Below are 26,086 nucleotides of genomic sequence, written 5' to 3' on the forward strand. Positions count from 1 at the left end.
TATTGGTTCCAGAGGACACATAATGAATGCATGTCCCTTCTCTCAGAAGAGCTGTTACATATACTGTCAGATATAATTATTATATACAAGTTGGTTAAATGTTTTTCTTTGTTACAAGGTGCCTTTGTGGTGGCAAATTCGGGGTTAACTGGGAAATAACTGAAGTGTAAAAAACAAAAAGAACCAATTAAATTTATTTTTTTTTAAGGTAGTAAGGTAGGTGAGAACCAGATTATGAAAGGCCCCAAACACTAGGCTAAAGAGTGTATAGGTTTTTCCACATAGGCCAGTGGTCTTCAAAGTGATACAAAATTAATGGGAGGTAGAGAAGGATAGGGTGACATGAAAAAAAAATTTATTAAAAAAAATTAGGCCTTACTAATACTGAAATACAAATATTGGCACTAGCACCCTAATTAAGTCCATGTGTCAAACATTCAGTTGTCACAGTCCATTTAGCATTCATGGCAGCAATAAAAATTGGGGAAAGTAGGGTATCATTACATTTTTTCAGTAATTCCCAGTTGTAGCTGAGAACACTCAACAGGATTAGACATCCCACTCCTCTAGGCAGCAAAGCACTCCAAATGATTCCAGTACCTTAGTCTGGTCATGGATTCTTTAATAAGCAAGAGAGAAAACTGAAGCTCACTCTAGCACCTGATGTGGCTGCTATATCAGCATCTTTTCTCCATTCCCATGCCTATCCCCAACTCCCTAGTTGAGCATCTAGAATAGAGATCAAAGTCTGTAGTTGTGTACCACCAGAGCTGGACTACACAGATTGGCAGGCAGCTCAGCAGGCAGCATCATGAACTCTAATCCTTGTAGCCCCTATAATAAAAGCATAGTAAATCTTTTAACATGAAGCATAGCATTAACAAAGTGCTAGGAAATTTTTTCTCCCTTGAAGGAGGAAGCAATAGAAGCTCTGGAAGAGAGCTTAAGTGTGTCACTTATTTCTCTTGGTGCCACCTTCCACTGGTCCTTTTTATACTTCATCCATGAATTTATTTAGAAACTTGAATCTAGTAAACTCTTGTTATAAAAAGAATTAAAAGTTCTAGGAACCACTCCCCCAAACTTTCCCCCAAAGCCAAACCCCCATATTTAAATATCAGCATCTTACCATACTTACTTTTGCTACATGGCACTGAAGTGTGGCACATCATTGACACACTAATGAAAAATCTTGTTCTGCAAGATTGAATGGGCTTTGATACCTACATCTCATCAGTATCCTCTGCCCAGACCCTCTGACTGAAGGGTAGAGCCAGGAGCTCCAGAACCTCCCTCTAAAAAGTCTTCCCACACAAAGCCATGGGACTGCTTTCAACTTCTGCATCCTGCCCTTGAATCGGCATGTTTTCTCTCTCCCTGACCTTTTCAGGTTCCTTTTGTAGATTGTATTCATTAGCTCCTTTAAGGCAGGGGCTGTATTTGTATTTGTATTCTCAGTGCTTAGCACTGTGCTAGCACAGGTGGGTGCTTAATGTTTATTGACTTACTGATTTTAAAGAACTAAAGATGACTACCAAGCTGAAGGTGACAGAGAAGTTCATGGTGTGAACAATCATCTACATAGAAACTAGTAAAGAAAATGAGTGAAGAGCATCAGGAAGAGAAGATGGGCTGGTCATGTGGTAGTGGGTGACAGGGGGCAACCTGAGTGCTGTGTTGGTACCCTCCTTTCATTGAGAGAAAAGAAAGTTGCATGGGAGAAAGAGGCATAAATGGATTTCTATCTGTGTCCTTAGTGGGGGCTCCTAATCAATTGGTGGCAGATCCAGAGGAGTGTTTGAAGTGATGAGACCTTCTTTACAAACTACAGTGGTGGTGGTGACCTCAGTCCAACTCGGTTCTTGTTTAATAACTTGTCAGTTTGTCAGTGAACATTTATTAAATGCCTACTATGTGCCAAGCACGGGGTACAAAAGAAGACAAAACATAGTCCCTGTACTGAGGGGGGTTTACGATCTAATGGGGGAGGCTATAAGCAAACAAATGGGTAAATAGATTATATGCAAGATAAATATTTCTGTTTAGATACAGATAATATAATAGATGGAAGGCACTAATATTAAAAATGATTGAGAAAGGCTTTCTATAAGAGATAGGATTTTAGTTGGGACTCAGACAGAGAAATCAATATAGGTAGAGTTGAGGAAGGAGAGAGAATGTTCAAGCATGAGAAATAGCCAGAGAAAGTGCTTAGAATTGGTAGATACAGTATCTTGTTCATGTCACTGGATTGAGAAGTACATAAGAGTAAGTGTAAAAAGACTTGAAAAGCAAGAGGAGGCTAGGTTGTAAAGGCTTTGAATGCCAAAGGATTTTGTGTTTGATGTTGGAAATGATAGGAAGCCACTGGAATCTCCTGGGTAGGGAGAAGAATGAAGCTTATTTGAGAGATCTTGCAAACATATTGTCAATAGATTGTTAAGTTTTTGAAGGCAAACACTTTGTTTTCTCTTTAAATCCACTGCTCAGTACCTGCATATAGAAGGTGCCTAATAAATGTTTTTTTGAATTAAATAGACTCATAACAATTACAAAAATGGATAGATAAGATCAAAGTTTCAGAGCTGGATGGAACATAAAATCTAACTATCATTAAAAAACTAAGGTCCATTGAGCTTAAGTGACTTGCCAAGGATCAAAATGCTTGTATAAAGCTTTATCTTCCTTACTTTAGGATCAATCCACTACCTATTGTCCTACACTGCTGCCTCTATGGAGTACCTGTTGGTGTAGGGGAGGTTAAAGAAAGATGTCTAAACAATTCTTCCTCGTAAGAGTTTATAGATCCCAAACCAAGATGCTTGAAACCACTAATAATGAGTTATGAATGTTATTTAGGCTGGATATTTTACTGTATTGGATGCTAGAAGTTAACATAAACCTTTTTTGTATATGACTTTTGAGGGTAAGAGCCATCTTGCTTTTTATATTTGTATCCCGGCATTTTAAATTTGTGTTTTAATAATGCATTATCATTAATTCTATTAGCCGAAATAGACTGGGAACTGAGAAGTTATGTCTTCTCATGTAATTCCTTATTTTAAACACAAACACACTTATCCCAGAAAAAATCCCATTAACAACTTTACACAGTGTTTCAGTGACTTTTTATAAGAAGTCTAAGACTTAAGTTATATTTCTTTACCCATTAAATGGTCACAAATGCCACTGGGTGACAGAATAAAGTCATTTCTTCCCAAGTTCTACTGGGGCTGCTTGTCTTTCAGCAGTGGTTGATTCATGAAGAACAATTAAGGAGAGTTCACTAACCTGAGGAGAATTGGTTTTCAGATGTGTCCCAGAATTGGAAAGTGATAAAGGATCCCAAAACAGTGGAAGGGGGAAAAGCCCCACATTCCCTCATTATTTGTATTAAGAGATTTTTACCCAGATGTCTTGCATTTTCTAAGAGAAGGGGTCTCCATCATTATCTCGTTCCTCTTAATCCTTCCTCCTCTATTGTCCCTCTCTGTCTCATATATTTTCTGTCCCATATTCTTTTTCACATATTCTCTCCCATATTTTTTCTTCCATATTCATATTCTGTCTCTGCCCCCCACTTCCCTCCATTTTTCTCTCTTCCTTCTCCGCCCTCCCGATCGCTTACTAACTCCTCCTCCTCTTTTTTTTCCCTCCTCTCCCGCTTTTCCTCCCTCTCTCCCTTCTGCCATTTCAGGGTGCTAGGGGCTTGTCCTTGACCTCTGGCAAATCCGCCGGACGTATAGGTGCACTCTCCTCGGTTTTTTGATATTCTAGGGTACCACGGTAACACTCGGGCTGTTTTATTGACAGCTCTCCGAGCAGGACCGAGCCACCTCCTTTTCTGGAAGACACGTCCTTGACGACGTTTTTACGCCACTTCTCTGCGCCCGCGCCCGCGTCCGCGGTAATGTGCTTATTAAAAATCGGTCACGGATGGAAAAGGCTAGGCCAAATCCTCCGCTCCTCCACTCCCGGTGTATATAATCACTAAATGGCAAACAAGCGTCACAGTTAGCGATTGCAAACCAGAAGGGGAAAGGCGCCACGGGCCTCCGGGTTACGGCACAGACGGAAATAATAAGGGAGGAGGTTTAAGGCGGAGCTGCACAAACTGGAGGACGGACTCCCTCGGGGAGGGTGGAATCCAAGAAGCCCGGCCCGCTCTCCGCACCCGGGGGCGGGCTTAGGCAGCACCACCCCGCCGCCGGTCTTTCCAATTCCCCGCTCCCCTCCTCGCCTCCTTTCGCTTTCGTTTCCGCCGCTTCTCTTTCCTGCCCGAGTGTCTCCGCCCCTAAACGCTCCAACCCACCTCCCTAGAACCCCAAACACCTCCACACCTCCCCGCCCGCTCCCGCTCCCGCCAGTGACCCGGGATTTTAACCGCACAGAACATGGACGACGAAGACTGCGATTCGACGTGGGAAGAGGAGGGAGAAGAAGATCAGGAAAAGGAGAAGGATGAGAGGAAAGCCCGAGAAGAAGCAAAGCCGAGGCATCCACCGCGCGGGAACCAAGCCTTCCAGGTGAAGCCTTAGCAAATGGCCACGGCCTGCAGAGGGTCCGCGAGCCCGGGAGCCTGCGCTTGGCTCGCAAGGCGTGAGGCGGGGGGATCCAGAGAACCGGGAATGTGCTTCCCACCCCGACTTAGTCCCGCGCTGCCCCTCCCCCGCTTCCGCCGGCCCGCCCTTCTCCTTTGGCTGGGAGCAGGGTGGGCTTTATTAAATGGGAGCTGCACCCTCCGCAGTCTCCCGTGGGAGCGGCTGCCGCCGAGGTCCGAGTGCCCCCACCCGCAACCCCTCAGGCCATCCCTGGAGAGCCGGCTGCGGCTGCTGGAGCCCTCGCGCCGCCCCCATCCCAGCTCCTCCTACCGCAGAAACCCTGGCCCTGGCTGTCCGACTTTTCTGCTCTGGAAACTTTTTCCCGAGCGTTCGGGCTTTTTGAAGGGGGGCTGGGCTTGTCTCATTGAATTTGTGGAGTGAGGAGACCCCGGATGAGATGAGTGTGTCTTCAGAAAATGGTGGGTGGGTGGGTGTGTGCGTGTGCGCGCGTGCTGCTCCCGTGCTCGGGAGACCCAGAAACAGAAACAAAGCCAGGCGGGGAGGGCGGCGGGCTGGGGGACGTTTTGGGACGCCTGCTTTGCCCCCAGCTGGCTGTGTGACCTTCAGAAGCGGGCCGCTGTAATCGGAAAAGTAGTTCCCTTCTCCGGCCCCGCCTCCCCCTCTCGCTCCCATCTCCTTCCCCGGGCATCTCCTGGCTGGCCGGCCTCTAGTCCCCCACCTTCCTGGCACTCTTCCCCTAGGTCTGCTGTCGCTTCCGAAGCCCCGCCGGAGTCACAGAGCGTGGCTCTCTCCGGAGCTCTGGCTCGCTCTCTGTTCTTCAGCAGTCTCCCTTCTCAGAGAGCCCTTGTCTGTAGCCAGGCCTGGCCTCCTGTTTTACACTCCAGATCCAAGTCTCCCCCATCCCACAAAACTCCCATCCACGTTCTACCGCTCTTCGGCCGGAGATGTCTCCGACCTCATCCCTCGGACCGCCCCTCCTCGCAGCTCCTCTGCATCTGTAAGAGGTGCCATTTACTAAGGGTTCCGCGTCTGGGAGCCTGGCGTTATCGCCGGCGTTTCCTCTTCTCACATCTCTCACCTGCGATCAGTTGTCCTGCCCGGCAGTTCCAGCTGCCTCCTCGTCCAGTCCAGTTCGCACAGTGGTACGGATCTGATTTGTATCCTTCAGTCCATTGTTCACAGTGATGCCTGAATAATCTTTTCATATACAAATCTACTTATGTTTTTCCCATCAAAAATATTTAAGTTAAAAATATTGATGTCATATAAAATTTATAATCTGCCATTCAAAGCCATTCACAACCTGGTGCCACCCTACTTTTGCTGCTTTTTTTTTTTTTTTTTTTTTCTTTCATATTACTGCCTTCAACTCAATATTCACTCCGGCTGGACCATTAGGCTACTTTATCCCTTAAATACAACATGCACTTTACCGTTAGTGTGCTTTTTGCTCGTGCTCATGCCTATACCTGGAATGTGTCTTCCTTCCCCCCTCTTGACTATTGAATTCCTACCTATCTCTAAAAGGAAAAATTAATTACCATTCAAAACAGAAAAATCCTCCCTCCTCACCCTGCCCGTTTAATTTCCTCTTCCTAGAACTTACCTAATGATTTTTTACCCCTCTGGCATACTTAACATGTAATGTTGCATATTATAGTTATCTTTATTAACATTTGGTTCTACTGGAAAACTTTTGAGAAGTGGGACAATATTTTGTATAACTTTTGTGTTTCCTCTGTGCTTAGCAGTTCTAATTAGCAAAATTAGAATTTTGGTAATTCTTCCAAACACAGTATAGACCCTTGTGTTTGTCACTAAATCATAGATTTTAAGTGACAGAGGACTTTAGAGACTCGGTAGTCCAACTTTCTGATTTTAGCATATAAAGAAACTTCAGCCAGGAGGGATGATATGATTTGTCCTGAATCATCCAAATAAGTAGCCCTGAGATCTAAGTACAGGTCTTTGGACCCCATAATCACTGTATCATGTCATACCTCTCTTTATTTTACAATCCTCCCATTTAAAATGAATCTGTACTTGATCATCTTCAAGGTCTTTAACAATCTGTGGTTATGATTTCAAGATGCCAGGGTCATCTCTGATCAGCAGTGATCATTATTGAATATAGGGACAAGGCAGGACTTGGGGTAGAATAGAAGTTAACCTGAAAATTTCTGAAGCATCTAGAATTTTGTGCTTTTTTTTTTTTTTTTTTTTTTTTTCACATGTAATCTTAAAAGCCTTTATTATACCTACTCATAATGCCCTGACTTGTCAGTTCCCTAGTGAACACCTGGTCTGAAGGTTCTCTACCAAACTCCTTACCTCTAGGCTATCCATCAGCTTGGCTCCGCTACCCCAGGTTAGGGAGGCAGGTTAAAAAGAGCAACTGCTGTCTGCAGTGGGCTTATAAAGGACCTGTGAGGTCACACACACAGCCAACCAGTGAGAGAGCCGTCGCCCATTACGAAGCTATCTCAATATGGACAGGATCCCACCCACAGGGCAGTCTTATATCCTATATGCTTTCCTTGTAGCAATCCTGTGAGTTGGTTGGTTGGTAGATATTGCAAGTGTTATTATCTATATTTTACAAATGAGGAAACTTGAGTTCCATATCATAGTCAGCAGTGATTTTATTGTATCATTCTTTATCACAAACTACTTTGTATTCCATTGTACCAATCCTAATAGTATCCCACATACTGCCCACTTTTATCGATCTATTTGCATGGAAAAAAATAAATCTCGGCCTAGGGAAAAGGACTAGAAATTTAGTGAGGAAATAGTGGTCAGGTTTTCCCTGGGATTCTCCAGTTTTGCTCTGATTCATTCTCCGACTATTAGTAAGGAAATGCACCAATCACCCAGTTCTAGAAGTTGGGCAGAAAAGTATTTCCAAACACTGCAGCTAATTTTAGTTAGTAAAATTAACTTCTTTAGAAGACAGAAAAATGCAAATCTGGTCACAGAATGTCAGAGCTAGAAGGATTAAGTTCTTTGTCAAGTCACTACTTTGTGCAGAGGCTTGTCTTACATAATTCTAGGAAATAGAGTATACTGCCTTCAGAGTACTGGCTATCTCCTCCACAGTCATCCTCCCAACCCACTTTTTTCACTTAATTTATTTAGTATTGACAACTTCTGATTGAGTTGGTTGCTGATTAAATCCACTCTGCTATTGCTACTAGATATGATATGTCAATATACTACTTCTAGTTTACTGTCCAAAATGCCCTTCTATAGTTACTACTCCAGTTATGTATCTTATTTCTCCTTTTAGAAAATCAGCTTCTTGAGATCAGGGACTATCTTAGTTTTTGTATTTGTATTGATACATATTAAGTGTTTGCTAAATTCTTTTTTCATTCTTTCACGTCATAAATCTTACTCCCTTCTTCATGTCTGCCATTCACCTGTGATACAGTATTGCTCTTTTCTTCTTGAGATCTGGAAAATAAGTATTAAAGAATAAAACTGAAAGAATCTTCCATATCACCTAATTGAACTCCTCTCATTTGATGGATAAAGAAACTGAGGTACAGGGAAGAGATATGGTTAATCCTTGGTAAGTTAACTTGCTTTAACTTTGGAGCAGAAACTAGGATCTTCCCATTTGGTGTACTTTTTACCTTACCAAGATTGCTCATTCATTCATTTATTTAGCAGATATTTACCATGGAGTGTGTCTGTGTGTATAGATGTTGAGCAAAACTGGAAAGGCATGTATATAACATACAGATTGTATGTGTTAAATAAAACTCAACTCATACACAACTATACACACACATTATAATAGGATGTGACTTATGAAGGGAGAAAAGAGATATGGAGAGCAAGGTGGTAACTGACAGCTCTCTTCCAAAAGTGATAGGAAAAATCTGGAAAGCATTCAGCCCTGTTTCATCTTCAACAGGAGGGACAAAGCAAAAAAAGTACTTGTCAGCTAAGCCTATCTTCCACAGCTACAACTCCTTCTGCCATAAATGGCCATGCAGAGGCAGTGTGGTATAATGCAAAAAGTAGTAGACTGACTCAAGAAGACCTGGGTTCAAATCCTGCTTTCGGCACTAACTATATTATAGCCCTGAGCTAGTCATTCAACCTCTCTCAGACTCAAATTTCCTTCTTTGTAAAATGAGAGGACTGAATTCATTTTTTTCAGTTCTAAATTTATGATTCTATAACTCCATCCTCTTGGAGCCTACATTCCAGAGCAATAGAAGTTTTTTTTTAAAAAGCTGGCTAAACTCTTTACAAATAAGATAACTTAGATTTCAGAAGTCATGGACTCATAGGCTCTTAGATTGTAAGAGACCATCTTACCCAATCCTGTCATTTTACAGCTTCAGAAGTGAAGCTCAGAGAGATTGGCTTGCCTAAGATCACACAGATGATAAGTAGATTGTCCAAATTCAAACCCAGTCTTCCCTTTATAAATACTTTTTTCAACTGGACTATACTACTACTATAATCCAGGCCCCTCATTTTATTAATGGGGAAATCAAGAACCAGAGAAACCAATCTTCTCACAGAAGTCATTGGACAATAGGAGTCAGAATACATGGATATGAGTTCTAAGTCTGCCACTCTGTCGTCCTCTCAGATCACTTCCTCTCTCTGGCCTCATTCTCCTCATGTGTCAAAAGAGAGACTTAAAGTACATGATTTCTAAGACTCCTTCCAGTTCAGGGATTAACTGGCATTTTAAAAACTCCTACATTTCAGGTATCTTGATGAGCAATGGAGATAGAAAAAAAAAAAGGCAAAAGAAAATATATGTTCTCAAGGATCTCTAATATGGGAGACACCATTTAAAAATAGTCAAAAGAGGGAAGGCCCTAGGAATAAGGGGAACCAGAAAGCTTCTTGCTGAAAGAGAGACATTAGTTTTAGCTGAAGATTCTTCCAGTTATAATGATCTGTACTTGTCAGATTCTATGCTTCTGAATTATTTTAAGAGTCTAAGTTAAAATCCAAATGGTGCTCTTAACTTATGGTATCCTCACCATCATTTTTGTCCCCTTAAGCCAAATTGTGTTATTAATATACATGAACCTGTTGTCCTCTGTCTCCAGCCCAGATGGGACTCTCTCCTTTTCAGACTCTGCCAATATGTGTGGCAATACTACAGCTTTTGGACTTCTTGGGTCAGTTTGTCCTTGAGTTGGGATTATCTCAATCAACAATTTCAGATGACTTTTAATCAGCTAAAGGTTTGTCATCTTCCACTTTTTTCCTTTCAAATCCACAAAACCATTTATTCAGAACCAATCAAACCTCTGAGTCAAATTCTCTTAAAGCAAGGTCCCAGAGAGTCCTTAGCTGTCGATTGTATAGGTATCTTTGTAAATAGTTAATGATTGAAACAACCAAGACATTGACTGAGGTTTCAAGCTATTATTGCTCAGTGGTGGAGTCCGTGCTTTGCTTGTAGAGGTCCATATGTTCAACCTCTGCCCTTTGGGGAGATAGTGTAGGACAAGAGAATTGAAGAACTATAGAACAAGGACTGAATTTGGAGTCAGAGGACTTGAGTTCAAATTCTAGCTCTGTTCCTTTTTCCCTATATGCAAGTTACTTTCTATCTCTGACCTCATATTCTTCATCTATAAAATGAAGGATAGGACCAACTGATCTCCAAGGATCCTTCTAAATCTAGAATTGTGTGAATCTCTGGTTTTGATGACATAACCAAACATGCTGGCATTTATAGCAATGCCAGTTGTTGACCTGTCTTTTAAATTTGTCATCTCCCCTTGATGCCAGGAGGAATAGAGATCAAGAATAAGGCCTTGGGGACTTTTGGGAGAGTTTTATTTTGTTCTTAGCATCTAGAAACAAGGCATTGTCCCTTGTTGGAAAAATCTGAGGCGTTGCCATTATCCTGATGGTTTGTTCCATTTCAGCTGTTCCCAGCTTTCTGCTTTATTCTTGGCTTTCGCCCACTCTCAGGCAGCATGCTGAGCAAGGGGGCTTAGAGAGAGGGGGAAGGGTGCATTTGCAGAGCTCATTTCATCCTGAGAACCACCTCTGCAAAGAGAAAGCTGAGGAAGGATCATTCCTTTGGTAGGACAATGAATTTAAAGTGGTTTTAACGCCCTCAGACCATCAAGACCATCTTGGAGAGCGTGGGTGCTCTGGAACAGTCAGCTAGACTTAAACCAGGAGACTTGAATCCTTAGCTCAGTCACTAATATATTGTGACACTGGGCAAGTCACTGCATCTCTCCTTGTGTTTGTGTACCATTTTTCAAATCTGAATACTAATCCCTGCTTCATTGGATCATACGTTTATAACCAGAATGTATCCAGTCCAACCCCCTCGTGTTTTTAAGCAGATGAAGAAATTGAGGCCCAGAGTGAGTTACAAAGCTAGAATTCAACCATAAGAGCTCTGATGCCAAATCCAGCACTCCCGCACTGTACTATGCTGAGATATTGACCCAGCTAGGTGACACAATAGGATAGTGTATCAGGCTTGGAGTTGGGAAGACTCACTTATTAACTTTATTACCTTTGGATGAATTACTTAGCTTCTTATTTACAAAAATGGTAATAATAGCACCTACCTTGAAGAGTTATTAATGAGGATCAACTAAGAGTAATTATAAAGCATTTAGCACAATTCCTGGCACATAATAGGTGCTTTATAAATGTTAACTGTCATGATCATCATCATTATCTATTAAACAGGCAGGTAGGTGGCTCAGTGATAGGCTTGGAGTCAGGAAGACCAGGATTCAAATCCAGCCTCACACATTTACTAGATGTATGATCCTGGGCAAGTCACTTATCTTCTGTTTGCCTTATTACATTAGAAAAGGAAATGGCAAACCACTCCAGTATCTTTAGTAAGAAAACCCTAAGGCCAGTATTGGTATGCTATGATCACAAAGAGTCAGATACAATTGGATGACAGGAATGAAACAGAAGCAAGAACATGGCATTACTAGGGAATAATGGATAAAGTGATAGACTTTGGTGGCATAAAGACTGGAGCTCAGAGTCAGCAATAAACATGTTTTAAGCACCTATTCTATGCCAGGCATTGTACTTCTAAACACTGAGAATAATAAAGAGGCAAAAAACAGTCACTGCCCTCAAGTAGCTCACAGTATAATAGGGTAGACAAGTATAAAAATATAACCAAATAGGCTACTTACCACGTAAATAAGAAATTACAGGTAAAAGGCATTAGAATAAAGAGGTAATGGGGAAAGCTTTTTGAAAGAGACTGGATTTTAATTCAGATTTAAAAGAAACCGTTGAAGACAGTAGACAGAGTTGGAAAATGAGAGTATTCCAAGCATAGGGAAACAGAGAAAATGCCTACAACTAAAAGATGGAATGACATGTTCTTGGAATAGCTACGAAACCAGTGTCCCTATATTGAAGAGTATGTGGTAAGGAATAAGGTGAAAGAATATTGGAAAAGTAGAAGGGGCAGGCTGGGTTATGAAGTGTTTTGAAGGCCAAACAAAGGTTTTTGTATTTGATCTTTGAGGTGATTAGGAGCCACTGGAATGTCTTGAATAGGGAGGTGAAGTAGACAGACGTGGTCTTTAACATGTAGCTGAATAGAATAATCAACTTTGGTAGATGATTGGAGAATGAATTGGAGGGAAAGATTTGAGGCAGGCAGACTCACCAGCAGGCAATTGCAATAGTCTAGATATGAAGTGTGAGTTGTGAGTGGTGAAGATGTCAGGAGGGAAAAAGAGCACATTTGAGAGATGTTATAAAGATGAAGTCATCAGATCTTGCTGCTACAAAATGGATTTGGCAGGGGTGGTAAAGATGTGAAAGAGAAAGAGAAGTACAGCATGACTACTAAGTCTTTAGCTTTAGAAGATAGAAGGGACAAGGGTGGAGCTGCCCTAGGCAGAAATAGGGTTAAGAGTCGGGAGGCGAATTTAGGGTTAGAGTTTAGAGAGAAAGATAGTTCCATTTTGTAAATGTTCAGTTTAAGATATACCATAGACATCCAGTTCCCAGTTGAAGATTGGAGATCAGCAGAGAGGTTGGAACAGATTTTAAAATCATCAGCATAGAAATGACAATTAGATCTACTGGAGCTGGTGACATCACAAGATGAAGCATTGTAGAGAGAGAAGAGGACCCAGCACAGAACATCAATAGTTAAAGGGTATAGTCTGGATGAGGATACTGGAAAGGAGCCCAAGAAAGAGGGGTCAGCTAAGGAGGAAGACTAGGAGAGATTGGTGTCCTGAAAATCTAGAAGGAAGAGTATAAAGGTGGGGGTAAAAAGTATCAAAGAGGAGAGGGGAGTTAACAGTATCAAAGAGAGAATGAAGATTGAGAAAAGTAGTTAGTACCTAGAAAGTACCTTTCTTACTAACTGTATGACCTTGAACAAGTGACCTAAAGCTGCATTTTTCTCACCTGTCAAATTCACAAGGTTGCTCTGATGATCAAATGAACTAATACATTTAAAGTACCTTGCAAATTGTAAACAAGGTGCTATTAGTAGCAGTATAAAATGCTATGTAAATGTAAGGAGAGATCAGAAATAATAATTATATGGTCATAGTAATAATAGCAAGTATATAGTGCTTTAAGTTTGGAAAACTTTACAAATATCTTCTTTTGTTTTCGTGACAGTCCCAGGAGGTAGGTGCTATTGTGACCATTTTGCAGGTAAGGAAGTCTAGATAGACATCAGTTAAATGATTTGTCCAAAGACACACAGCTATACTCTAAACACTCCATGTACTTCTCTACATCAAAAGGTAAAGCCTGCTGAGGGCTCTTACTTTGTAACTTTCTTATTAGATGGCAGAGAGTATCAGGTATCATAACCAGTTCTGAATTTCCTCCTATTGAATTGCATTTTCTCTTTTCCCATTCTAGAGCCGGATGATAGGATGCCGAAACTGGAGAGCAGTCCAGGACATGCAGAGGTACAGACGTCGATACCCAGTAAGTCTTGGAAGCTTCTTTTTTCTTTCAAGGCAATCTTTTAGTCTTGTTATTATTATTATTATTTATTACTATAGGCACTGTGATTATAGTGCTGGACTTAGAGTTGCAGAAACTTGGGTTTAGATTTCATGCTTGATACTTAGCAGAGGGATGACCGTTGGTCATCTCTAGGAAGATGATGGACACCTCTATGTCCAGCTCTTCTATGAGCTCCAACCATATATTTCCAAGTACTTTTCAAAATCACTCTCTTCCACAAATTGTCCTGATTCTTCCTAATACATGCAGACCGTCTTCTATCTTTGAGCCTTCTGATTGTTCCCCATGATGAGACAGCTAGATGGCTGAAGCAGGTAGAAAGCCAGGCTTGGAATCAGGAAGACCTGAGTTCAAATTCAGCCTCAGACATGAACTAGCTGAGTGACCCTGGGCAGGTCACTTAACCCTGTTTCCCTCAGTTTCCTCATAAACTTTCCATATAAAAGAAGCTAAAGAAGGAAATAGCAAACCATTCCAGTATCTTTGCCAAGAAAACACTGAATGGGATCACAGAGTTGACATGACTGACACAAATAAATAGCAACAATAACAAGCTTGGAAGGCAATCGCATCTCTCCTCTGTCATAGAATACCTTGTTTCCTTCAAAATGCTGCTCAAGGGACATATTCTGCATAAGCCTTCCTTGATCTATTCAAGCTCTCATATCTTCTCACCATGAAGTGACACACACAATCACACACACACTTAATTCTGTGTTCCTTGTCTCCCTAGATATAATATAAGTTTTCCACTTCTCAGCTACATATTCAGGGGCTTTTTTAGGAGCCTAACACAATGCCTGGTACATAGTAGATACTTTTGAGGCATGAGATTAGGTGTCCCAAGTCTAAACTTGGAATCAAGAAAACTTGCTTAGTTTGTGTGACTCTTCGCAAGTCAATCTCCATAGCCTTAGGTTCCTCACCTGTAAAAAAAAAAAAAAAAAAACATCTTCTAAGGGTTGTTGTAAAGATCAAATGAGATAATTCATGCAAAGGATTTTGCTAACATTCCCCCCCTCCCAAGGCTGGAGTTAAGTGACTTGCCCAGGGTCACACAGCTAGGAAGTGTTAAGTGTCTAAGACCAGATTTGAACTCTGGTCCTCCTGAATTCAGGGCTGATGCTCTATCCACTGTGCCATCTAGCTGCCCCAGATTTTGCTAACATTAAAGCACTGTTTACATGCTAGCAATTATTAGTGTTTGGATGCTTCTAGCTTTGAACCTCAGACAAACTTCCTAAGGCATTAAGAAAGTTATTATCTGCATTACAGAGAGTGTTCCCATACCAAGAATTCCCACAGAATAACAGGTACTTGATGGGTAGATGGATTGCCATGATTTCTGGAAGCCTGGGCTAATTAGAGCAAAAGCAAAGATGGCTAGAGTGAGTGAGCCAAGAGATTGACTCACTGGGCTCACTAGCCCAGTTGACTGACTCAGCTCCTGCTAATTCTCCCTCCTGACTCTTCACAAATTGTGCATGAAATAGTTGACAGTACTCACTCCTCTTCAAATTGTCTTATATTATGTTTTATCTTTACACAGTATATTATATTAGGCATATAGTAAATATGCCTAATGTAAATGAATTAATGCCAAATTGTGAAGAGAAATGAGAAATATAGTAGATAGTGAATAGTAATTTACTAGTCTCTTAACATTGTTTTTCCTGTAGGGTTTAAAAGATGAAGAATCTAATGAGGAAATGCTGAATTTGAAGTTTTATAAAAATGAAATTGCTTTCTTGCCCAATGGTATGTATCTAATTCAACTCCAACAACTTGTGACCCTCTTCAACACTGAATCTCCTTCTTGAGATCCATGTCTCAGTGGTTCAATCAGCCATGGTTTTGTTTTAACATGTATTGTATGTCTTCAAAAATAGTAAATTTAAGCCTATTCATTATTTATTCACTATTTCTACCTGTGCTGTATCATAGGACCCAGTAAGAGTTTCCTCAAACTTGTCATAGATTAACAGAAGTGTAGGTTACTTTTTTCTTCCTACTAACTTGTGTCAGCCATTCCACTATTGATAACCATTAGTGTTAGATTTCTCCATGTTGGGAGAATAGTATACCATCACTTTTTTTTTAAATTATGGACTTAATTATGAAAAAAATGCAAACATTCCAATAGTTGAGAAATAAAGAACCTTGTTATGTACACTTTATTTTTGTAATATGTTTTTACCAAGAGTACTAAGTGAAAGTAATGCAAATTAAAGAAATCTAAGGCTTCATTTCATACTAGTCAGTTTTAAAGAAATAAAAGAGAAGAAGAGACACACTTGATGGTTCTGTGAATTGGTCCAGTAATTTAGAACTATGCCTTAAAATCACTAAATTGGACACAACTATGAAAGTCAGAAACATTCTTTTTCCAATTTAAAAAATTTTTCACAAGCACCCAGAAGAAGAGTCTAGCAATTGTAATTCTTTTCTGAATCTTTCTGGGCTATCATAGCTCTCTATATAACATAGTAATGTATTGTGGGTCTGACTGATAGTCAATTTGCTGTGTAACTTCCTGGTATTTATATGTAAACCCCAGGTTATTTTATTGAAGAAATCCTGAAGAACTGGAAAGAGGACTATGACATTCTAGAGGACAATCACTCTTACATTCAGTGGTAAGTGAAGTAACACATGCACATGATGAAAAAGGAAAGTGGTTGTGTTTTCTTATGACTGGTTCTCTCCATCTCATCCAGGGTACAAGTTCAGGGACTTCTCGTGGGCCTAATACCACACTGACATGGGAACTTTACCTTCTCTAATCCTGACCTTGGTCATTTTACTTCTTTCCCTCCTGAGAGCTCAACCAATTAATGCCAACCTTATTGCATATACCTGGTAGACTTAATCCAGGGCAGCTCAATTTCTGAGCTCAAGAGATCCATGAGCCTTAGTAAAGACTACCACCATATGTAGTTGGAGGCCTTTGGACATTACTTGGTTATAGGTGCAATGCAATCACCTCCATTAATCTTTGTTTCCTGAAATTCACTTCCTTTGTCCAGTTAAACATTTGTCTGGTGACATGAAAGTGATAGTCATTTGAATTTATTTAATATCTCACATTTCTTGAATAATTTTTAGTTTTCTCATCATACAGTTATCCCTTCCATGTTGTAGTGGGGAGCTAGGGGTGTCATCCCATGATCTGGAAATTTTGTGCCTACTGATTTTTTGGCCTTCTCTTTACAACAGAGAATAAGTCTGAATTATTATGGTATTAAAAGGGAAAATATGTTAATATCATAATACCCATACATATATTCTATATTCTGAGTTTCTAAATTTGTTTTATATCATCTTCTGGCCTTTGTGTGTTGTCTGCAGCTTCCACAACCCTCTCTCTCTCCCCAAAAAATTCTCATTTAATTTCTTATGCTGACCTGTGATATATTGAGACCATAATGTGAAAGCGATAACTATGCCTCCCAAGATTTCTGTTAGGTAATAAGGATATTATTAGCTGCATTTTACAGATAAGGGAATTGAGGTTCAGAAAGATTATTAATATGCTTCTTGTAGTCATTTACTTCTGCTACTGTTCCCTAATCAATAGGGGCATCTTTTTATTTATTTATTTTGCTGGGGCAATAAGGAACACACAGCTGTAAAGAGTTAAGTGTCTGAGACCAGATTTGAACTCGGGTCTCCTGACTTCAGGGGGTGCTCAACCCACTGAGCTACATAGCTATCTCTAGGAGTATCATTTCTTTATGTGGGCAGTTCTCATTTCTTCACTTTGTTAATCACATTCAAGAAGAATTCACCCAGCATTTATTAACCATTTAAATAGGCATATGGAATACAGTGTCACCTTAGGCACAGGGTGAAATACTAAGTAGGGTAGGCTTGTTTTCCATCTTTGAGGAGCCGCTAGTCTTGCAGGAAGAACAACTTGTGTGCACAGATTTCTAGAAATGTAATGAGTATAACATGCCTGTGCAGTTAGAAAGGAAAGGCCATTAACAGTCAAGGAAGTGGTATTTGAGTTGAGATTTAACTATCAGGAGAGTGAGGAGTACAAGAATGTCCAGATGTCGGGAACAAAGACCAAAGGCAATGAGGTAGATAAGCACAGGCTGTGTGTGGAGGAGGGAGTACCTGCCCGTGAATCTGTTCATGGAAGCAAGTGCCCACCTGGATATGTCATGTTGTAACTTGCCATGCCTGAGGAATACTAGTCAGTAATCCATGCATGTCAATGATCCATTCAGAATCTCTTCTTAGAGGATTTAACTGCAGCTCCTTATCATTCTTCCTTCCCTGTCCCCACTCTTCCACATGTGACTTTGGATAACTTTGAAGTTATGTTTCCCCTTCAGGTTGTTCCCTTTGCGGGAGAGGGGAGTGAATTGGCACGCGAAGCCCCTGACACTCAGAGAAATCCAGGTAGGGCGTTTCTGTGGGATGATTCATGTTTCTGTAGCTTTGGAAGAGGTCATTAGAGCAGCTGGTTCTCTGCTGTGTGTGTGTGTGTGTGTGTGTGTGTGTGTGTGTGTGTGTGTGTGTGTGTGTGTTTTAGGACTTCTCATTGTAAGTTCCATTTACTGGTTTGATATAGGAGAGACACTGAGTAGGCACTATTGATTCTCAGCACACTTGGCAAAAGTTATTAAGGCAATTGGTGTCCTCTGCCCAAAAGAGATATAGAAAGTTCCCAGGGAAGAGTTTTTGAGTCAAAAAAAAGCACATTATATATAGCAAGGGAGAAAAGGTGGAAATCAACCTTGATCTTAGTTATTGTTCTTAGTTGGAAAGGTAAACATGAAATCCAGGAATTTATCCTGTGGTCCTAAAAAGGGGAGATTTATAGCATGTTCTGAAACATCTGTTGCTTTCAAACTGGTGATGATTCCAGATTAGACTGAAATAATATCCTTATACTACCACCTGTGAGGAATGAATTTTCTGAGTTCAGTGTAATGAAGAAACTCTTTTTAAGTATTTTAGAGGCATCTACTCATGGGCAGTTTTTTAAACAATTTGTGGATGATTCTTATTTAGCATCTGAACTCAGATGCTTCTACTTGCTAGCTATATAAGCAGGACAAGGCATTTTACTTCTGGGCCTCAATTTCTTTACATGTAAAATGGGGTGATAATGCTTGTATTACCTATATCAACCAGGTTGTCATCAAGAGAATCAAATGAGATAATGTGTGTAACGTGCTTTTTAAATGTTAGTAATGTCAGCTGTGATTGTTGTTGATGTTGTTATTGTTATTATTATTCATTCTCACAGCCAGAATGCTAATTACAAATAACTTTATATTAGATAACATTTATTAGGTAACACTTTGTCGAGGCTGAGTTACTGAATGGACTTAAAAGAATGCTTTAATTGCATTTTATTGTATTATGGAAACCTGACTTTTCAGCAGTCCAGACTGATTCATCCAAGTAAGGAAGTTCATCCAAATTAATATGTTTGTCATAAAACTGAGTTGTTTTTGTCAATCTAAATTTCAAAACAAGTGAATTCAGAATTTATATTTGGCAATACGTTTCCTAATCTTTATAGGAATTAGTCTTGAGTTTAGAGTATGAAGATCTGGGTTCAAATTCCTAGCTTTGTCATATGCTACCAGTGTTACTGTATATGTATCTCAGTTCCTCCTATTTAAAGTAAAAGATTGGACTAATCAGTCAACAAACAAGGATTTATTATGTGCCGGGTACTAGAGATACAAAGTCAAAAATGAAACACTCTTCTTCTCTCAAGGAGTTCATATTCTGTAGGGTAGGGAGTGGAAGGGATGAAGAATATCTAAGTATATACAAAATATATACAAAGTAATTCATTTCAGTCAGGGGAGAGGTACCAGCCACTAGTGAGATTTGGAAAAGCCTCATGTATGAAACAGTGTTAGAACTGAGCTTTGAAGAAAACTGGGATCCTAAGTGATAGGGAAAGTCTGTTCATGGGACTCATGTGACTTTTCTGACTCAAACTAGATCTATGAACTTGCAATGCATTTTCTTCACTTAGGATGGAGGGGAAATGAGACATATCCAATTCTAGGAGAAAAATTGGGGGTGTCCAGCTCTGGAAACTGCTGCCATTCATCCTCATAGAGTCAGGGGTTTGTATGTTCCAGGAATTTAAAAAATCTGCAGAAGTCATGAGAAGATTTGTTCAAGCATATGAACTTATTCTGGGCTTCTATGGAATTGAATTGGAGAATCACAAAACTGGGAAAGTGAGAAAAGCTGTCAACTACCAGGAAAGATTTCAGAACCTCAACTCGTAAGTGTTTGGATCAAATAGCACTTACTTATTCTTTTTTCCTTATCCCTCTCCTTTACTCTCAAGGTGGGACTCTATCATAAAGCAAAATGTCTAAGTACCCAGCGTGGAGTGCTCTGATTAATTCTCTAGCTTTAATTCTGCTCAGAGAGAAAACATTTCACTTGTCATTGACATTAAAAGTAGTTCATAAATTACCCTAACATTCAAATATTCTTATCCAAATTTTGCAAGTGGGGAAAGCTACTAAGTAGTAGAGACAGAACTCTGCTTTCATGGTCAGGGTTCTTTCCAATGTTCTCTACCCAGGTTTATAGAATTGAGCCCAGGCTGCAAATGCCTGGTATTTAGAAGGAGTACCAGATTTGGACTTTAAAGATTTTGGATTCAAATCCTATCACTAATGATGTTTGAACTTGAGAATATAGAGTGTATGATTGAAAGTAATAAGCCAGTAAAGAGAGGCTAGAATTATGAGAATACTAAAGAGGCATCTGTATTTGATCTTAGAGGCAAGAGGGAGCCACAGACAATTGAGAAAGGCAATAATATGATTAGAAATATATAGTGAGGTATCATTCTGGCAGCTGTGTGAACTGACTAAAGAAATGGGAGACTATTCAAGAGAACAGTTAGGAAGCTATTGAAGTTGTCCAGAAAAGGTGATAAAGACCAGAAATAGAGTGGTAACTATGCAAGAGGAGAGAAAGAGACATATGGGTCCCTTGGAAAAAGCTACTTCTCTGAACCTTATCTTACCCCTGAAAATGAATGGGGTTGAATTAGTTATCTTATAACCATTCTAGCTCTAAATCTTTGGTTATAAGACTGTCTTCAAGCAGGTCTTCTCTGTGTATCGACTAAATTGTCCCTATTTGTGATTTTAACCCCACAGTGGAGAGATAAACAGTGGGGTAGAAACTTGTTTCTGGTTAGCATCATACTCCTGACACACAGCAGGGACAACATGTAACATGTTAGTATTACACTTAATTATTTAGCTAACATCTTTTATATACTTTTTGTGTTAAATCAGTCCAAAGCCCCTAAATTATGCTTCATCTCAGGCATTGTTATGGGGGCCTGTGCAGTTCTGGACAGTGCTTTGGGAAGAATTTATATTGTCTCTTTCTGTTAATACTTGGAGTTTTATCCTGTCTTCCAGGCACAGCCACAACAACCTTCGCATCACTCGCATCCTGAAGTGTCTGGGCGAGATGGGCTATGAACATTACCAGGTGCCCCTGATTCATTTCTTTTTGGAAGAGATCCTTGTTAATCACTGCTTGCCAAGTGTCAAGCAGAGTGCCTTGGATTACTTCATGTTCACAGTCCGGAACAAGAAAGAACGTAGAAAACTTGTCTACTATGCCTGGAAGAACTTTAGTCCCCAGTATAAATTTGTCTGGGGGCCACATGAAAAGCTTCAGAAATTCGAACCTGAGCAGCAGGTCTGTCTTGAAGAGGGTTCAGGTGGATCCCAAAATGAGCTTGGGATACAAAAAGAACAAGTTAGGAGTCAGGTGAAGGAAGAGATTGCAGAAGATAGTATTGCCTTCAAAGGCAAGCAGGTGGGCAGGAAGAACCCCAGTATTATGATAAAGAAGGGAGAAAGAATGAATTCATCTGAGCAACCAGAGGAGAAGGTTGCAATCAAGAGTATTGGAGACCAAGCTTCAAGGTCTCAGAGTCCAAAGGAAAGCAAGAAAAGGAAATATGAGGTAAACAGATTTGAGTTCAGGCAAGAAGAGCCAAGTCAAAGTGCCTCTGATGTAGAGAAAATTGCCCATAACCTGGAAGAGTGTGCCCTTGGCCAGAGCAAGCTGAGGACTGTTGGTGGATCTAAGAAAATGGGAAGCCTGGGTATGCTGAGGGAAAGGGGACCATCTAGTCCTGAGTCCATGGAGATTAAAATGTATGATGAGGTGAATAAGAGGAGGCGGCTTGAATCAAAAACCCATTCAGAGATGACAAAAAATGAGGAACAAACACCAAATTGCCTCCCAGTACCCAATGGTATTCCCCATGAAGCTGAAAAAACAGAGGACAAGAACATTAGCCAGGAAGCCAAGAGCTTACAAGCAAAGATTGTAAAACATGATGATGTACCTGTAGCTTTATCTGAAAATGCCTCATGTGACCCCTCCAGCATCAGCACATCTGACCAGTCAGACCTGCAAGAATATGTTCACATTGAAAAAAAAAGTGTTGATGCAAATCTTGAACTCAAGAGGCCTGAATCCAAGAGACCTGATCCTAGGGGGGTGGCAGGTACTGAATACTCAGGTGGAGAAGTCCCACAAAAGGCAGAAGATGAAATCACAGTTGAAAGGCCTTATTCTGAGTAAATGGTGAGCCACAGAAAGGCAGGGAAGAAAGTCAGGAGCCTGACCCTGTGGGACAGGATTCTGCAAGATTATGGGGTTTTCAGTACCTTTTAAAGGTATTTCTCCAGGGATATTTTTTTTTTTTTTTTTGGACAAATTGATGTCCCTCTCAGCTTTTAAATTTTTAACCTTTATTGGTGTTTGAAGTTCAAGATAGAAGAAAGACAAATGTCATCGAACTCCTTTATTCCTTTGGTCATCCAATCTTTCCCTGGAAAAGACTGGCTGCCTCTCTGCCTGATCACATTTATGATGAAACTCTGAGGAAACTAAGAGAAAACAAATGGTGGGAACCATTCTGGAAGGAATAGACTTTGATAGGAGTAATTTAAAACTATGAAATACAAGTGATCATTTTGATTAAAGGGTGAGGGGAGATGTTGCATCATTTGAATTCACATCCTATAACAATGTCCCTATTCCCTTTTTATCCAAGAAATGGAAAGTGTGAACTTTTCAGCCCTCTGTCAATGTATTTTTTTCTGAATAAATTCATCTCTTTGAACTTTGAAGATAAAAAGCCTAGCTAGATAAATCACTAGCTCCTCCTTTTCACTGAACAATTTTCCCCCTGACCTTTTACTAAAAGTGACTTCATCCCATCACAGTGATTTGTCTTGTCCAAGGTGGAAATCTACTTCTTGGCCTGGCTAGTCTAAGGAGGAGGGAAAAAGAAGCCGTGGACAGACTTGGGCTACAGCTACATCCCATGCAGAAAGTTGGCATTTTTCTTTGTTTATTCCCTCTTGGCCCCAGAACTTTGAAGTATCTGCTTTTTCCTTTTTCTACACTGACTCAGTATTCTTTGTTGGACTCTTTCACTTCTTTTAATTTTTAAGACCCAGACAGGGTCAAGTCCCTTGCAGCTCTTCACGGTAAAAAAAACAAGCCCCCAGTCTGTCCTTTGTTACTCCTAGTTTCCAAGTAGGATCAGGCAAATCACTAAGGAACTCTTGAGATATCCCCTTGACTTTCTGTCATAGCTTGAATCGCTCTGCATGTTCCTTTTTTTGATGCCTATTAACTGTCTATGTACATTTATAGATCTTCCTTTGCTGTGTATAGATGGAAATGCTATCAACTCCATTGCTTTGCCTTTTACTCCAGCCCCAGCAAATTATGCAGAGCCTTGGAGTCATGGAGAATGAAGTTAGCCAGTCAAGTGGAGGGGTTTTCACACACACACACCCCTATCTTCTGGCTTAGCATGGTTAGGGAGGACATCTCTGTGATATGTACACCTTTTCCCCACTCTATTCTGTACCTTAACGAGTAAGATATCTCTCCTTGATGGGAGGGACAAGGGAAAGGAGTGAAGTGATCATCTCCCAATCTGGGATTTTGAGAGACCTAGCTTGATTTTGCTTCCAATTTAATGTGAAGACTTAGTCTCTCCTCAGGTCTGTGTTTACCAAGTTGCTTCACAACTATATATAATTTTTCACCTACCTCACAGGGTTGTCATGAAGAAAAGGGGGGAAAAGGTCCTTTGGAAACCTTCATCAACTCCGATGTGCAAGCTCTATCTAACAGCAGTTAGAGGAGTGTCACTGTTGTGCTATGGGGCCAAGGACTTTGGAACCTGTGATGTAACATTTTCTCTCCCTTGCTAATATTGGTGCAATGAAGCTTTCAGTACTAGGGAGCTGATATGCACTGAGTTTTGGGCTTTCTGAATTGACATGAACTGTTCTTTTCATTTTGATATATTTCTCCCTCTCTCATCTCACTTTCTGGCCTCTTTTTCTCTCTCCCATCCACAGTGACAGGATTGCGTATTTCCCATAGCAGCTGGAAGGAGAAGACCCTGGACAAGGTTTCTCTCCTAGTACTCTTTTGAGATGCCTTTTCCCTTAGTTCTCATTTTCAGTGATGAGTTTCCCCAGGGGAACTTGCTCAGCCTAGTTGAGCAAAGGAAATCTTAGAGAGTCCAAGTCTGGATGTTGTATGTTTTGTTGTTTGTTTGGAATGGGACTGTAAATGTAGAATTAATATTGTTTTCCCATGACAGATGTTTGGAACTGGTTCATTTTTTTTTTCTTATTCAAAGTTAATGGCTGTGAAAGTGGACTTGTGTTTTAATAAAAATGTGTTGATTGCCTGCCAGTGTTTCCTGAGATCTTTCCTTATTAGTGAATAGAGCCCTGTTACTTTGTGGCAAGAGATTGGGAGAGAAATTTTAGAAGCCTATTTGTGGATCTTCCTTTAAAATCCACCTCCACTTAACTGTACTTAACTGTATGCCAGTTATGGAGCTAAGTGCTAGGAATCCAAAGGAGACAAAAAAACCCCAAAGAATTGGAGCCTATTATTCCAAGTTTGGATTTTTCCCACTTTCATGCTAACTCTCTATTTGAAATAGAAGCTAAATTAGAGTTGGACTTAGGGATGCTGATAATATATGTCTATAGTTCCTGGCACAAAGTTGGTTTTTAATAAATGTTTGTTACTACATTGTGTTCAAGGAGAGGTGACATGACACAATGAATGGAAAACTAGCCCCAGAATCAAAGCCTGTGTTCAAGTAAACTTACTTAACCTTATCACCCCCAACCGTGCCCAGACTTTGAGAGCAATTGCTAAGCTACAGTGGGGGTTCCCCATACCACTGAAGTCACATATTTAAACCAGAAGATTGTATATGAATGTATGTTCATTATGTATATGTAGATATGGAAAGAGCATACTTTTTGTACAGCTCTTTACCTATATTATTTATCTCAGGAAGCTAATACAAGTGTTTTCATTATTTTACAATTAAATTTAAAAGAGTCCTGAAGAGGTTGCCTATCTAGGCTCATATAACCAGGTGTTTATGATTCCCAGGGCCATTCTTGATCTACAAAGCCACAATACCTCAGTCATGTTCAATTCTTGTGACTTTGTGGGCTTTTTTTTCTGTGGCCTTTTCTTGGCAAAGATACTGGAGTGATTTATTATTTCCTTCAGCCATGTGCCATTTTATAGTTGAGGAACTGAAGCAAATAAGGGTTAAGTGACTTAGGGTCATACAGCCAATAAGTGACTAAGGGAAAATTTGAACCCAGATCTTCCTGATTCCACACCCAATTCTATCCATTGTAGCATCTAGCTATTCTGTGTGACTATAGGCAAGTCATTTACCTCTTTGTTATTCGTAAAATGAGGATAATAATAGCACTTAAGATTATGGTGAGGATTTTTTAAAAGTTGAGATATTTGTAAAGTCCTTTGCAAACCTTAAAGCCTTTTTCTTATCTGCAAAGTTAAAAAGGGTTTGGTGAGATTTATGTGGTAGAGGCTCTAAATATGTCTTTCACAAAGAATATATTTGAACCTCAGAACAACTCTTTGTGATTGATTTTACCTATATTATCCCCATTTTGTGGATAGGAAAATTAAGTTACCTGTAATGGCTACAAATCAAAATATCAAATGACAAAGGTAGGATTTAAACCCAGGCCTTCTGGACAAGGAGGCTTCAGTTCCTCCACAAAAAAAAAGGCCACAGAATCACATGAGAATTGAACATGGTGAAAAACAATGACCTCTTTCAGGTTTTGTGGCTTTGTAGATCAAGTATGGCCCGGGAAATCACAAACACCTAGTTATGTGAGCCTAGCTAGTCAACCTCTTCAGAACTCTTATGTTATTTTGTTCAACTATGTTTTATTGCTTCAATAAGTATTGAAGGAGGCTTCTATAGAGAACTTGGATAAACTATGCAAAAAAGAGTGGCAGAGTAGCAGATTGTTTAATAAGTGATCATTAAAATCATGTTTGATTTGGATAGCTAGATAGGTAATTATTAGGTTCTCTAACTCAGGGTTCACCCCTTTAAAAGGAGTTTACACCTTTAGACTTCTGAAAAGGAGTTTACACATTTAAAGGAGTTTACA

General features: G+C 40.2%; 1 protein-coding gene across 2 annotated transcripts; it reads left to right on the forward strand.

Moving 5' to 3' along the window:
- The first annotated feature begins 4,084 nt into the window (after positions 1-4,084).
- OGFR (opioid growth factor receptor) lies at positions 4,085-24,309 on the forward strand. Of its 2 annotated transcripts, XM_074288792.1 has the most exons (8): positions 4,255-4,526; positions 9,647-9,784; positions 13,443-13,511; positions 15,233-15,311; positions 16,111-16,189; positions 17,897-17,963; positions 19,673-19,821; positions 20,987-24,309. In XM_074288792.1, exons 1-8 carry the CDS (start codon positions 4,395-4,397, stop codon positions 22,167-22,169), a joined length of 1,896 nt encoding a protein of 631 aa, XP_074144893.1. In that variant the 5' UTR covers positions 4,255-4,394; the 3' UTR covers positions 22,170-24,309. The 2 variants fall into 2 exon arrangements, with proteins under 2 accessions (XP_074144894.1, XP_074144893.1); XM_074288793.1 differs by lacking the exon at positions 9,647-9,784 and having other exon boundaries at positions 4,085-4,526.
- Positions 24,310-26,086: the final 1,777 nt, after the last annotated feature.

This window comes from Sminthopsis crassicaudata, chromosome 2 (assembly GCF_048593235.1).
Source record: "Sminthopsis crassicaudata isolate SCR6 chromosome 2, ASM4859323v1, whole genome shotgun sequence".
In the NCBI taxonomy this organism is placed as follows: domain Eukaryota; kingdom Metazoa; phylum Chordata; class Mammalia; order Dasyuromorphia; family Dasyuridae; genus Sminthopsis; species Sminthopsis crassicaudata.

Excerpts from the sequence above, each read along its gene's own strand:
- OGFR (XM_074288792.1), top strand. The coding sequence starts at position 4,395 with ATGGACGACGAAGACTGCGATTCGACGTGGGAAGAGGAGGGAGAAGAA. Across the intron at positions 13,512-15,232 it reads GGTACAGACGTCGATACCCA|GGTTTAAAAGATGAAGAATC; the intron begins GTAAGTCTTGGA and ends TTTTTCCTGTAG. Across the intron at positions 19,822-20,986 it reads AGATTTCAGAACCTCAACTC|GCACAGCCACAACAACCTTC; the intron begins GTAAGTGTTTGG and ends CCTGTCTTCCAG.